Raw genomic sequence first — 15,708 nt, 5'->3', positions numbered from 1 at the left:
TGTCGGCAGAGCTTCCCGGCGCTGTGTGTCACCGGGCCGGGCTTCTCCAGCACCCAGACACCAGCACCCACCTCCCTGGTGCTCAGGGCCAACCCCACGCCCCGCCTGGGCCTTGGAACCCCAGCCCAGGGGCTTGTTTCTGACTGAGGAGTGTCTTTTACTTCTGGGCTCAGCTACACAGTTTAAAATTCGGGGTTGTATTTTATCCTGTATATTACAGGAGGAGGAGGTTCCATCTCAGCCCCAACCACCATTTGATGGAGCCACATCTCTGGGAGCCGCCCTTCTCTCCCGCATCTTGTGTTTTGGTTTTCATGACCATTTGTGTTTCGACTCTTGGCCTAAGTGTTGGGGCCGGGGGAGCAGTGAGCGGGGGCTTCTCACTTAGAATCCCCTGAGGACCTCTTTCAAAATACACTTTGTTGACATCATTGCGCCCTTTTCCAGCCAGGGCACAGCAGAACGGCAGTGAGTTGGCGCGTGATGGGTATTTTGGAAAAAGTTCCCCAGATACTTCTCTTCTGCTGCCCCTGCCGCTCCGCAGCCCACCTCCCAGCCCTGCCGAGAGCTGCTCCAGTCAATCCGGGGGAGGGCGGGCTGTGTGACAGAGCCGTCCTGGGTCTTCGGTGTGTGGTGGTCTCACATGCCTGGGGCAGATACTGGGGACCACAGCACGTTCAGCTGCCCCGGTGTCACCTGGGCCAAGCGTCCTACAGCTAAGTAAATAAGAGAGTGTTAAAATTGACAACTCTCTGTTATTTTAATGTATCCAAAGCTTCTGAAATACCACCCGTCTCTTTTTATAGATTGAGACATTTAGCACCGAGAGCTGTATAGATTTCGGCTTATACAGCTTGAGACACACCATGGATTATAGCAGTTATTTCACTGTGAATTTTTCTTGCTGCAGGTTGTAAGTGGATCATCTGGTACATGCCCATGTTTAAAAATAGGAAAGTTAGCTGCTAAGAACAGAGTCTCAGAGACGCGCCTCTGCCGTCCACCGAGGCTGCAGTCGAAAGATGCCAAAGCCAGGGGACCCTAGGGACACAGATCCGGCAGCTGTGTTTCCTCATTTCACGGAAGAGAACAGTGAGGGCCCCGATATTCGGTGGTTTTCATGTGGTTGCAGAGAAAACTGGCCCTGGGTCCAGAACCTCTGTCCTGAAACTCCAGAACATTCTTCTGAGTAAACCACGCCTACTCAGAAAGCCTCTTGGTACCAAATAGCCAGCTCGGCGGGACAGCTACCGTGCTTTGTATGCTATAGGGAAAAGGGTCTGACCATTATAATTTTTATCCTTGGTGAAATGATAGGTCTTCTCCAGGCACGTATTATCAAGCAGGTCCTGACCTTTTGGAGGACAACACAGAGAAAACACAATTAAAATTATAACCGGAAGGCCGGGCGCGGTGGCTCACGCCTGTAATCCTAGCACTCTGGGAGGCCGAGGTGGGCGGATCGTTTGAGCTCAGGAGTTCGAGACCAGCCTGAGCAAGAGCGAGACCCCATCTCTACTAAAAATAGAAAGAAATTATATGGACAGCTAAAAATATATATAGAAAAAATTAGCCGGGCATGGTGGCGCATGCCTGTAGTCCCAGCTACTCGGGAGGCTGAGACAGGAGGATCGCTTGAGCTCAGGAGTTTGAGGTTGCTGTGAGCTAGGCTGACGCCACGGCACTAACTCTAGCCTGGGCAACAGAGTGAGACTCTGTCTCAAAAAAAAAAAAAAAAAAAAATTATAACCGGAGACATTGATGAAAGAATTAAAAATAACAATATCATAATAGCTGATGCTTACACAGCACTGACCTCACCCAGGCACCGTGCTAAGTGCTTAACTCCATTAACTTGGTTGTTCTTACAACAAGATGGACTGGTAGGGGCTGTTATAACCCCATTTTACAGATGAGGAAACTGGGGGACAAAGAAATTCGGTAACTTGGCCCAGATCACACAGCTCGCACGTGGGAGATAGTGCTGGCACCCCAGACATCTGGCCCCAGGGTCCGTGCTAACCCACTGTGTTCTGTGGCCTCCCATAAATCAACCCCACATTGATTATAAAAAGTTAGACTCTGCTCTGTGACCACAGAATCAGTAGTGTCTGTGTAAGCACGTAGACCATCCAGTGAATGGCATTCCTAGAAAGTATGCTCCAGAAGTCATATAAACCAGCTTTCCTTTAATGCTGAGTAGCTAGTTAGCAGATGTCAGAACACAGTTGTTTTCAGATAATGCATCATATCTGACAACCTGAAGTTGGTGGTGTTTTTTAAAAACTTAAAAACGCATCACCTCTTGGCTTTTTGGCTAAGATCAAGTATAAAACTTAAAAACAAAATACACAGCTCTTCTAATTATAAAAGTAATACATAGATCTGCTCGGGAGGCTGAGACAGGAGGATGGCTTGAGCCCAGGAGTTCAAGGCTACGGTGCGCTATGATCACGCCTATGAACAGACACTGCACTCCAGCCAGGGCAACATGGCAAGACCTGTCTCAAAAAAAAAAAAAAAAAAGTAATACATGTATTTTGAAGAAAGTTTAAATTTGGGTTTTTTTTTTTTTTTTTGTAATTTTATTATATGCACACACCACACCTAGCACATGTGGAAAGATGTGTATATAAACTGAGGTCTTCAACCTGAAGAACAACCAAAACGAGTCCCCATGTAGCTGGCGTGACTGAGCTTGGCTTGTTTTTTCTTTTTTAACCTCAATGTGATTATGTCACACATGGTTTTTGGTTTGTTTGTTTTTTTTTCAGCTTATTATGGGGATACAAAAGTGCAGGTTACATACATTGCCCATGTACCGCCCATCCCCCCGAGTCAGAGCTTCAAGCGTACCCATTCCCCAGACAGTGCACATCGCACTCATCATGTAGTTATACCCCATCCCCTCCCCCCACCCCCTCATCTCCCCGGGTCAGCACCTTCAAGCGTATATCACACATGTTGTTCTTTGACATGCTTTTCTGACTACTGAATTCTTTTGATTTTTATACAGCGTTATTGAGACGCAGTTGGTATAAAACAATAGACAGCTTTCACTCTATGTAATTATTTTGAGGTCCATTGATGTTGTTTCATGTTTCAATAGTTCATTCATTTTTATTCCTGAGCAATGCTCAGTTGCATAGATATACTACAGTTTCTTTAGCCCCATTCACCTGCTGATGAACTTCTGGTTTGTTGCCAGGATTTTTTGTTTATTTGTTTTGCAATTATAAATAAAGCTGCTATGAATATTAGCATGCAAGTCCTTGGACATATATTTTCAACTCTCCTGGATAAATGCCTAGTAGTAGAATGGCTAGATCATATAACACATATGTTTCATTTCCTAAAAACCTGCCAAACTTATTTTTAAAGCTGGCTATATTATTACGTTCCCCCCAACAGTGTGTGAAAGTTCCAGTTCCACATCCTCACCAACATTTGTTATGGTCAGTCTTTTAACTTTAATAGGCATTTAATGACATCTCATTGCGGTTTTAATTTGCTTTTCCTAATGACTGATGATCTTGAATATCTTCTCATGTGCTTTTTTGCCATTCAAAAACACTTTCTTTAGTGAAATGTCTTTTCAAATGTTCTTGTCCATATTTGTATTGGATTGTTTTCTCATTATTGCATTTTCAGAATTCTTTATATATTCAGAATACAAGCCTTTATCAAAATTTTGACTTGCTAGTATTTTCTCCCAGACTTTTCAGTCTCTTAATATTGTCTTTCAAAGAGGGGAAGTTCTTACTTAATTTTGATGAAATCAAATTTATCAGTTTTTTTCTTCTACAAATTGTGCTTCTTGGTGTTCTAGCTAAGAAATCTTTTGCCTAACCCAGGAACACAAAGACTTCCTCCTGTGTTTCCTTCTAGAAGTTTTATAGTTTTAGAAATGTGTTATTTAGTTTCCAAACATTTAGGGATTTTCCAGATAGCTTTCTGTTGTTGACTTCTAATTTAATCTCACTGTGGTCAGAAAATATAGTTTCTATGAATGGAATCCTTTTAAGTTTATTGAAACTTGTTTTATGTCCCGGAATATAGACTACCCTGGTAAATAGTCCATGTGCTCTTGGAGACAATGTGTATTCCACAGTCCTGGGTAGAGTGTTCTGTAATTTTCAATTAGGGGACCTTAGGTGACAGGATTGGTCAGGAATTCTGTCATTACTAATGTTCTATCTTCTGCTCTATTATTGAGAAAGAGATGTTGAAATCTCTAACCACATTTATGGGTTTGTATATTTCTCTTTGCAGTTTCATCATTCTTGTATTTTCAAACTCTGTTGTTAGGCACAAAAATATTTAGAATTATTATGTCCGATCTATGAATTGAGCATTTTATGAAATTACCATCTTTAACCCTGGTAATTCTCTTAATCACTATTGACTCTGATAGTAACGCAGCCACTCAGGGGTCCTTTTGAGTAGCGTTAACACGATACAACTTTTTCCATCCTTGTACTTTTATCATATTTGACTTTAAAAGTGGTCTTCTTTTAGGCAGCATAGAGTCTGGTCTTGCTTTGTATCTAATTTAACAATCTCTGCTTTTTATTGGTGTGTTTAGACCAGAGATCAGCAAACAATAGCCTGTAGGCCAATCAGGCATGTGGCTCATTTCTGTATGGCCTGTGAGCTAACAATGGTTTTTACATTTTTAAAGGGTTGAAAAATAATTCTTTCAAAACCTGGCCAAAAATCCTAACATATTTACTGTCTGGCCCCTACAGAAGTGGTTCGCCAGCCCCTGGCTGAGCCTGTGTTTGCTGTGGTGACTGCTGGGTGGTGTTCAGGTCCACCATCTTGCCGTTTGTTTTCTCTTTGTCTCGTCTGTTCTTTTTTCCCCGCTTCCTCTTTTTCTGTCTTCTTTTGGATTGAGTGTTTTTATTGTTTTTTATATTTCTGGCTAGTTTATTAGCTATAACTCTTCATTGTGTACTCAAAGAAGAGGAGGGAGTAGGAAGCAAAAAATATTGAAAGAAACAAGAACCAAAAATTTTCCAAATTGTATGGAAACTGTAAACCCATAGTTCCAAGAGGCTCAAAGAACCCCAAGCACAAGAAACATAAAGTAAGAGTTTACCAGCAAATGACTGAAAGCCAGTGATAAAGAGAAAATCTTAAAAGCAGAGAGAGAGAGAAGGAATATTATGTACAAAAGAACAAATATAGTGATTTTTACTTTAGAGTTTATAGTATACGTTTTAACTTATCAAGTCTACCAGGTCATGTAGTCTACGAGCCTTACAACAGTGGACTTCCATTTCTGCCCCGCTTTTCTTTGTGCTATTATTGTCATACATTTAACTTATGCATATGTTACACACCTCCCAATACATTGTTATTTGTGCTTTAATTCATCAATTATCTTTTTCAACATTTAAAGTTAAAAATAAAGACTTTATAACTGGCTAGATAGTTGCCGTTTCTGGCGTTCATCATTCCTCTGTGCAGATTCAGGTTTCCCTCTGCTACCCCTTTTCTCTGCTCTCGAAGGATTTTTGTTAGTGCAGATCTGTTCATGATGAATCCTTTCAGCTTGTGTGGTCTGAGAACATCCTTAGTTCATCTTCATTTTTGAAAGATTTTTTTTTGCTGAGTATATAATTGTAGATTGCTAGGGTTCCCCACCCTCCAGTACTTTAAAGATGTTGCTCTGCTGTCTTCTAGCTTGCATTGTTTCTGACATGAAATCTTCTGTAATCCGTATTTTTGTTCCTTTGTACACAATATTTCTTCTCTCTCTCTGCTTTTAAGATGTTCTCTCTGCTGTTTCAGAGAGCTGTTTCAGATGTTCTCTCTGCTCTTTCAGCGGTTCAGTGGTATACTCTATTTTATGTTTCTTGTGCTGGGGTTCTTTGAATCTCTTGGACCTGTGGGTTTACAGTTTCCATAAAATTTGGAAAACTTTTGGTTATTATTTCTTTAAGTTTTTTTTGTCTCTCACCTCCTCCTCTCCTTTGGGTACTCTGATTATGTGGTTTAGCAGCCTGAGGTTATTACAGTTTACTGATGTTCTCTGTTTTTTTTGTTTGTTTTTTCCTCCGTGATTCATTTTGAATAGTTCCTATTGTTATGGTTTTAAATTTACTAGTCTCTTTTTCCAAAGTGTATAATCTGCTATTAAAACCATCCAGTGTATTTTTCATCTCACATATTGTAGTTTTTATCTCTAAATATTTGATTTAGGTCTTTTAATATCTTCTATGTCTCTATTTAACATGTTCAATATTCCTCTAGCTTCCTGAGCAGAAAACAGTTATAATAACTGTCTTAATATCCTGCCTGCTAATTCTATCATCTGTGTCATTTCTTGCTAAGTTCCAATTTTGATTTTTCTCCTTATTATGAATTGTGTTTTCCTGCTTCTTTGCATAATTGGTGTTATTGACCGAATGTTTATGTTCCTCCAAAATTCTTATGTTGAAACCTAACCCCAAATCTAAAGGTATTTGGAGATAGGGCCTTTGGGAGGGGATTAGCTCATGAGGGCAGAGCCCTCTCTTGTGAATGGCATTAGTGCCCTTATTAAAGAGATTCCAGAGAGCTCTCTTGCCCCTTCCACCCTGTGAGGACACAGCAAGAAGATGGCTGCCTGTGAACCAGAAACTGAGCCCTCACCAGACACCAAATCTGTAGGTGCTTTGATCCTGGGCTTCCCAGCCTTTAGACTATGAGAAATAAATGTCTTTTGGTTATAAGCCACTCAGTTTATGGAATTCTGTTATAGCAGCCCAAATGAACTGAGACACTTGTTAATTTTTTTATTGGGTGCCTTTTTACCTTTTTGAGTGCTGAATATTTTTGTATTCTTAAAAATATTCTTGAGATTTGTTCTGAGTTACAATTAAATTACTGAGAAAGAGTTTGATATTATACTTTCTTGTCTTGCTTTTAAGCTTCATTAGATAAAAGCAGAATACCGTTTTGTCTATGGTTAATTTTTCCTAGTACAGAGGAAAGACCCTTCTTAGTATTCTAACTGATGCCCTGTAAGTTGTTTTATTGGTGTTTTCTTCCTTTACTCTGGCAAACAGAGTAAACAGGGAAGAGTTGGCAACAGGCACTATTCTCAGCCCTGTGTGAGCTCCAAGCTCTGTTCCTCGTAATCCTTCTAAGTGGTTCTTTCCTTGGCCTTCATCATTCCCTGATCAGAACTCAGCTGATGGGGAAGAGAGGCCTCTGGAGATACTTGGAATTTCTTTGTGCTCCTGTCTCTTCTCGGTTACTCTCTCCTGCTGGCTCTTGCAGGCGTAGCCTCCTTGGACGTCCACCTGTCTCCCTGCCTGCGGTCCCTGACCCTGTGCCACGACCTGGATACTTTCTCAGGGCAGTGAGCTGGGATGGTCTTGGGCTGTCTGCATTTGTTTCCCATCTCTCGGGACGTACTGTCTCCTTGCCTGATTTCCCATGTGTTCAGAACATTTTTTTCACATATTTTGTCCAACATTTTAGTTGTTTCAGGTGGAAGGATAAGTCTGGTCCCTCTTACTCGAGCTAGGCAGGAAGCAGAAATGGTTTCAAGTGGTTTTTAATTTCTTCATGCTTTACTGTATTTTGAGGTATTGTCATCTTTACACTAGGCATGTTTTCCTTTCAATTATATTGGTTAAAGCTTCTCCATTTACAAAATAATTTAAAAAAAACCAGATAAATGTGCTAGTATGGAAAGACATTTGCAACGTAACAAAGTTTTTACCATATAAAAGATTCTTACAGATTAAGGAGAAAAAGATAGGTACCATAATAAGACTATAAATGGCCAATAAGGTTTTTTTAAACAGTGCCCCCACGAGTACTCAAAGAATTGTAAAAACTATGAACTTGTGGTGAGGGCCACCGTTCTCGTGTCTTCCAATGCTGGTGAGGGGGTGGGACGTGGGCACGCCCGTGCCACGCGGGTGGTCATTATACTGGCTCAGTCTTTCTCATGGGCATGGTATCAATAGGTATCAGGACACTTTAAAGTGAGCATACCTTGATCCATAATTTTACTTTTAGGAACTCTTGCTAAAGAAGTTAAGAATATAAGCAAAGATTTAGGTACAAGCTGTTTCTTGCATCAATGTTTCTAATGGTGGAAACCATATAAATGGCCACAAATAGGAGTTTGGTAAACAAATTCAGTACATGTATAATATGGTTTTTGTGTAGTCATACAAATAGCAAGGCTGAAAATTAGATAATATGAAAAGGTCTTTATCATGTTCATGGGGCCTACTTTTTTTCTTTTTCCAAGTAAAGCTCATGATGCCGTACTCCTGAATGGGGCAGGTAAGCCTTTGCAGGTAAAGGAAATACGCTGGTAATCCCCAAACCAGCTGTAAGAAAGCATCTCGACTTTCTTCCTGGTTAGAGTTTATTCAAGAATTTCTAACCAAAGTGACCGGATGAAAATATAGTTTACAGAACAGTACGTACTGCGTAGGCCCACCTTTGTTTTAAAGAATGATGCATAGAAAAAGAGATTACACTCTAGAATATGAATACGGATTATTTCTGACTGGTGAATTTATGAGTGTCTTTATTCACCTGTATCGTCACATTTCCTACCATAAATATGTATTGCCTTTTTAGCAAGAAAAGTGGGGTTATTTTTAGTTATTTAAAATGTTTGTTAAATACTTGCCTTTTCGTGCTATAGGCCAGAGATTGGCAAACTTTTGCCGTAAAGGGCCAGATGATGAACACTCGAAGTGCTGCGAGCCAGACGGTCTCCATTGCGCCGCTCCGTGGTTACCGCACAAAAGCAGCCATAGGCAGTATGCAAACGAGCGAACGTGGCTGTACAACTTGATTTGCAGAAAAGGTGGCAGGTGGATTCAGCCCACCGGGTGTCATTTGCTGACCCCAGACACAGGCACTTGGGGCTGTAGATTAACTGCCGGCCGCATCCCTCGGGCCTTCGGTGTTGGCAGACTCTTGTTCACTGCTTTTCTTTTTCAGTGCACTCAGAAAAACCATATTATAATGGGATCCACGTTGGCAAGAAACTGTACTCTCTTTGCAAAGTAATCAAGTCTATTTTCCCTGCATTTTAAAACCATCCTTTCAAGGCCATTATTCCATTGTTATTTTGACTTTTTCTTTTTTCATGCAAAAAGGATCTTATTTGGCAGTGCTGAAGATCTTAAGGCTTTAGTTAAAGAAAAATTAAATGCTTAGTAGCGTTATTGTCTGGTGCTGAAATATTCATCTCTGCAATTAAATATAGGAGAAATGGGTAATGAGGCCTATTTCTTTTTCTTTTTCCAAGTATAGCTTAAGATTCCATACTCCTAAAAGGGGCAGATAAGCCCCAAACCTGCTTTGAGAAATCATCTCAACTTTCTTCCCAGTTTGAAAGTCTCTAGCAAAAGTGCCCAGATGAATTTTGACTGTTTCTGTCACCCGTGATATCACAAATTAAGTGTTGTGTTCGTTGACTGCTCCTGGTTGTCACAAACACAGGACGAGAGTGGGTCGGGGGGTGTCTCCTGGGCCATCTGACCCAGTGGTCTTGAACCTGTTAGGACTGTGGGTGGCGTGTGAGGACCTGTGTGTCGCAGAATCCATCTTACAGCGTGGACTCAGGTTGGCGCCACCAGGGAAAACGCCCTGTGACTCAGGCAGGTCCCACGAGGAGCTTCCTGCGGTAGCTTCTCCCCCGCTCTCTCCCCTTCCTTCCTCACCTCCCTGAGGAAGCACAACCCGAAGAGCTGTGACTCCCAGGCGCTGGCCTTGCTGTCACCGCGCAGCGCTGCAGCCCTGCAGGAAGCCCACGTGGCCCCGCGTGTGCCCTTCTGCTCATGCCCTCCAGCGCGTGGGGGCCGGGTCCCCCGAAGGCTGCGGCTGAGCCCTCGGCACACACTCGGCTGTCGGAGCCCCTGGGCCCCGAGTGCCACTTTGCCTGTGGTTTAATAAACCCGGGGTTATCTCTGCGTCGTGTGTTGGAGGTGGACTGCTCGTTTCACAGCTGTGGATTTTTCCCCTTCTGTCTCCCCAGAAATTGCAGGTGCTCCGGTGTCTGAAATTTCTGGGCCTTTCTCGACAGATGACATAGCCAGCAACTGTGTCCCCGCCCAGTCTCTGAACGAGCCCGTTCTGTGGATCGTCTCCTACGCCCTCATGAGCGTGTGCGGCGTCATCCTGCTCATGCTCATCCTCCTGCTGCTGCTGCCCTGCCGGTGTCCCCGGCGCCCCCGCGACCCCGAGGTCGTCAACGATGAGTCCTCCCTCGTCAGACACCGCTGGAAATGACAGGCACGGTGTGACCTCAGGCGACCTCGAGCTCGGCTGTTGAGAACATGACGTGTCAGGGCAGCAGGCAGGCGCGGGGTAGAAGGCAAAGCTGCTTCCTTGGGCGTCGCTCTGAAATCTCTGTTCTGCTCCCAGATGCCTTCCAGGTTCACTGTATTCCAATCCATGCACTTAAAGCTTCCGATTCTTCTTCCCTACTTCCAAGAAAAATGGTAATAAACACCTCATTCTTAACCGAAACAGAGTGAATTGGGATTTAGGCTTGCCGGGACTGGTGATAACTGTATAGGTGTGCCACGAAAAAAAACGAAACAGCAAACAAAAACCCAACAAGCCTCAGCTTGTTCTTTCTCTTTGGTCTCTGGAAAAAGAATGCGTATAGTTGATAACCCTCCCAGCTTGCGGGAAGCTTCTTGTGTTAATCGCATTTAAGGGTATTCAAGAAGGCTCGCGATATGATGGTAGGAGAAGCAGCCTAGGGCTGATGCCGTGACCATCCTGCCCCTTCTGAGTCGGAAGCGGAGCAGCTGCCCCTTTTGTGGGTCCCTTTGTGCTCTGAATGGGCGCCGGAGTCTGCTAGGAGGGCACTGCCCCGTGGTCCTCACCAGCCTCTGCTGCAGGCCTCCTGTGCGTGGAGGTGGAGGGGAAGGAAACCTGCTCTCTTGTACCCAATACTTCTGTGGTCTTCTTGTGTGAACATGAAAAAGCTACCTCTTTTGAGACTTGGCCCAGGGTCCTGTGCCCGGGTGGGGGTGTGGGCAGGCTGCTTGCAGCTGTCCCCCTCGCCCCCAAGAGTCCTCATCCCAACAGGTGGACGTAACAGGTGCTGAAGTCCTGTCACCAACACAGCGAAGTCCTGTCACCAGGCTGGTCATGATCACATATGCTTACTCTTACTTAAAATTAATAAATAGTGCTGTAATGAGAAAAACAAATTCTATTTCACTAGCTTAGTTGTTTTTTTTCCCAGATCTTCTCTGGGAAAAGAAGATCTGGGAAAAAAGAAGATTGGTTGTTGGCCTACAGGGGGATAGCTACGTGCCTGTACTTCCGCCCAGCTGCCGGGGAAGATGAAGATGAGGACGAGGAGGGAACCTCTACTCTTTTCCGGGCTTTGAAGCCATGTGTTTCCCTTTGGAGACCGCAGGCTGAGGCAACCATGTGGGTCAGCTCGGGCTGCTCAGCAGTCGACCTGGGTGCTGCTGCCCTCGGGCGCGGTCCGTGTCTGGTGCCGGGTGTGCAGGGGGACCCTCCCTGGGGAAATCCCCACTTTCTAGCGCTTATTTGAGGCCTTTGCCAAAGAAAAGTGGAAGCCTTTAACTCCATGTAGCCGGCCTTTAACTCTCATGTCATTGGGAGAAGGGTTCAAAGCCGATACCATATCCCTTCTCTCCTGTTTGTGTGCCAAGTTCAGTGTTTGCTTTGCTCTGCTATTGGGATGGTTTGGAGATATAACCGGATGTGCTAAATGTCCCCTCCTGCGGGAGTGTCGTTTGTGTTCACAGCAGGCTACGCGTGGATGTTTCAGCCATCCATTCTGCTCACAGGGTCCCGGGTCACCTCCATGTGAGAACTACATGGCCATGCCAAAGAGACACGGAGGCCACTCAGGCTTGTCATGATGTCCTCAAAGACGCTCCAGCAGCCAGAAGAATCTTCTATGTGATTCTAGCGAGAGAAGATTTGAGTTGCACCCGGGAAGGAACATGAGGGGCTGGAATGGGGGGCAGAGTTTCTGGGATCAGATGCTCAGTGTCTGTCATGTCTCATCTCCGCTCGTTGAGAGCTAATCATTTCCAAATGCATTTCAAACTTAGAAATCTCTAGAAGTCCAATTCACTTCTCGTCCTGTTAGTTTTGTCAGCGGATCCTGTCTTGTGGGCCACTTTGCATAGAAGTGAAGCCAGCGTCGCTAGACTGTGCCTGCCCCTTGCTCTGGAAAATGCAAACCCCTGAAATAAAAGGAAGGAGCTGCAGGTGTGACCTGGTCCGTTTTGCCGCTGATCGCTCCGTGCAGGTTTCATTTCATTGTGTTTGGTCTCTGCGGTGGGGGAGCCTCGTCCTGCAGCAGGTCAGCGGCCCCGCTCTCAGGATGCACAAGACAACAAGCACGTCTCCAGGTGGGGCAGCTGAAGGAAGTTTGCCCTGAGTCTGTGTTGCATATCACATTTCTCTGCCTTTTCTTCTCAGACGTCATTGGATGTGACATTTTAATGAAAATACTTAAATTACAAAAGCATAACTTAGCAACAGGAATGAAACAGACAATCGAATACAGGACATTTTCCTGGCATGCCTTGCCACTGAGAATTGGACTTTGAGTCCAAACTCTGTTAGGGACACCCACGTTCTTCAGTTATGTAAACTGATGCTTAGCTTGGCAAACCTTCAAGGAGGTTTGCTTTGAACAGGAAAGGAGATGGCAGCCGTATGAGGGTGTCATTTTTTACCTTGTAATACACTGTGGAAAATGCTGGAAGATGGTCCCTGCCTGAAAGGTGCAACTGAGTATTAGGTTTCTGTCAGAAACCTTGTCAACCCTCTGATGAGAAATGGATACTTCTCCATGAGCAATGCTGTTTTAAATAGGACGAGGCTTTATATTCTTGATAACTTCTTCGCAGGTCTGAAATGAAATCCTGCCTTCAGTCACTGAAACTGTTTATGAAAAATAGCAAGAAATGAGGTGAAGATTGATTCTTTTTTCCCCGGGAAATTAAAAGAACCGCAAGTGATTGGCGTCAAATCTCCTAGCATAAACCGTACACTATTTCCTCTTTCTTCTAAACCAAAAACAAGTACCTGACATTAAAGAAAAACAGATGCCCTGTGTGTGACCACGAGGAATGTTTTTCCTGAACACGTTTTGCTTCTGAAGGTTTGGAAGGACTTTGCCTGATTCATCGTGAAACACAGAGGTTGTGGTGGGAGATATATTTGGGGTCAGTGACTGTTCAGAATTATGAAAGTAGTTCCCAGCAAGACGGCATTGACGGCCCCACGGAGCTTTGGGTGATGGCTTTTGAAACTCGGCTGTGGTTTGAGAATTGCATTGTCTCATTTGAGGAGGGATTATTTAATTATTTAATAGGCTTGGCGCGTGAATGAGAATTTGTTAAATTCCTCTTGTCGTGTCCCCGCTTGGTGGAGCTGCCACACGTGGGTTCAGTTCTGAGTTCTGGCCGAATGCCACTCGATGTCATTGGGAATAAATCACTGTCCAACAGTCTGTTCCATAAACAACAATAATTAAGTTTCACAGTCCTTATCCTGATTAGTGGAAACCAAATAATTGGGTGGAATCCCAGTGTGTTTTCTCTTGCACAAACTTATTAGAATTGATTATAGAACTGTTCAGAGGAAAAACTTGCCACTAATAATTTTTTTAAAGAAAAACAAGCAAACACCATAAAATGTAAAATTATGGGTTTTGCCGAGAGACATACTACCTTTTTTTGGTGCCAAGAAAACTCCACATGACAGAAGTCATTGTGTACATCTCTATCGGGTTTTAAGGATTTCATATTTGAACTTATGGCAGTTTACCAATTAAGTAGCAAGCTGGAAAAATACATTTTGAGAGTGGGGAAGGAAAATAAGAATATCATTAAAAGCAGGCTAACAAAATAAGCAGAATTAGCTCTTTTGGGAAAGGCACTTGATTTCCAGCATCCTCAGATTTTTTTTTACCCTTAAAGTGGCTGAATCCGTCGGAGGTGTGGTTTGTTTTGCAGAGCCAGCAACCCCAAACTTCAAGAATGTTCAACGTTGACGTTGACAGAAGGAGAAAATGTGGCCGGGTGGCTGGCATGATGCCCACACCGAGCAAGGATTGGTGCATCCTAGGGACAGAGTGGAGATTTGGTAAATTCCAGAATCGGGGAAGGGGGTCAGGGCAAGAAGGAGCCAGAAGAGAGGTCGCAGGTCATACCCCCCTGTGGGCAATTGGCCGTGAAAGTCTGGAGAGCTGAGGACATCCCCAGGATGCACAGCGCCTCATTGCACCCCAAGTTTTTGGCACAGCCTCGTTTTAAGGACTTTTCCAAAGGAATTCCTCATGATCGATAATGTGTCAGAACAATTAGGCCAAGAGAAACTGCTTTGTGGTCACATTCAGAGCACATCTGTCCTAATGAGACTAGAGATGCCGGAGCACTCCTGGCAGCCGTTGCCCTTTTTGTGTCATTGAGAGCCGGAGCAACTGGGACCCGACTGTTCCCCCAGCCTGCGGGGCCAGCCCACAGGTGCTGGAGGTCGTGCATCTCCTGGCCAGGCTCCTCCTCCGGGGCCGTCTTCTGTCAGAGACACTCCAGAGAAGGAGCTTGAGGCTCCCTCCTGGCGCTGCTGTCAGCCTCTGAGCCCCGTGCCTGCGGGCTCCGGCACCCCTGGCGGGTCCAGGTCGGTGTCCTGGGGCACAGCCAGGCCTGTGTGGGAGGGACCGGGGAATCTGCATTGCCCTGAGCTCCCCAGGGGAGCACGGAGAACACAGACAGGCTTGCAGGCTTGGGCAGGTGCCCTGGGCGGTGTGTGCCGGCCTGGAGGTGGCGGAAGGCCTTTAGCCAGATTTGTGGAGTGTGGACGTGAAAACGAGGCCACGCCTCCTGGTGACATCAATGTGTCAGCAAAACCTCTGGTCCCATCAGTGACTGGAATCAAACACGAGCATTGACGCAGCTTCACCTGATAAATACAGTACTTTCTCTCCTACCCATGAGTTTTCTTATAATCAGATACTACATACAGATGTCTCCAGTTTTTAAACTCAGTCGCACTGTGTAATTTTTACAGCACACTTGCTCTTAGAAAGCACATGGTCAGTGAAGGCTGGGCCAAGAGGCACCACAAATCCAGCCAGGGCAGAGCACCGTGGGGGCACCGGGTCTCTGACACAGGCTCCGTGTGCCCCATCCGCCTTCGGGTACCTGTTTAGACACTGCCGGGAAAGCCGTGGTTCTGGATCTTTCCAGCTAGCATCTCGGGGTACAAGAAAGGATGGGATGGTAAAACATCCGTCTCGCCTCTGGGAATGACATGGCAGCATGGAGCGGGCAGTTCCCTTTACCGATGGAGAATTACCTGTGTAAGACCAACGGGGTGAAGTCTAAACTGTGCGTAACACGCGTGTGCCTCACCCATCGTGGTCTGAGCAAATTATTTTTGCCAATATGGATTTACAGTTATACATTATATAGCTATAAATGATGGATTTGTAATAAAGATTTCAAAAAAGCTGTCTTTTTAGTGATATCAATAAAAGACTAGAAACCTTGAGCAGCCTTTGCAACCTAGCTTCCTTTCACACTGATGTTTTCTACAGGGTTGTTTTCATTTGGCTTGAAATATAGATGCATTTTTATTCACAACGCATGCAGAATAGCATAAGGAGGCAAATGTCACCAAAGGTCAGGGCTTTTTTTTTTCTGTTAAATGCTATATATACATATGGAGATG

The 15,708-nt window shown here is 44.5% G+C and overlaps 1 protein-coding gene across 2 annotated transcripts in view; it reads left to right on the top strand.

The window, feature by feature from the left end:
* The window catches only part of BACE2 (beta-secretase 2), an 83,722-nt gene extending 69,387 nt beyond the window's left edge, over positions 1-14,335 (top strand). For both annotated transcript variants that reach the window (XM_069474940.1, XM_069474939.1), the window contains one exon: positions 10,004-14,335. In XM_069474940.1, coding sequence (XP_069331041.1) covers positions 10,004-10,257 — 254 coding nt within the window. In that variant the 3' untranslated portion in view covers positions 10,258-14,335. The remainder of the gene's footprint in view (positions 1-10,003) is intronic.
* Positions 14,336-15,708: the final 1,373 nt, after the last annotated feature.

This window comes from Eulemur rufifrons, chromosome 7, assembly GCF_041146395.1.
Source record: "Eulemur rufifrons isolate Redbay chromosome 7, OSU_ERuf_1, whole genome shotgun sequence".
NCBI lineage: Eukaryota > Metazoa > Chordata > Mammalia > Primates > Lemuridae > Eulemur > Eulemur rufifrons.
Note: the sequence above shows the minus strand (reverse complement) of the source record. Positions and strands in the feature narration are given on the sequence as shown.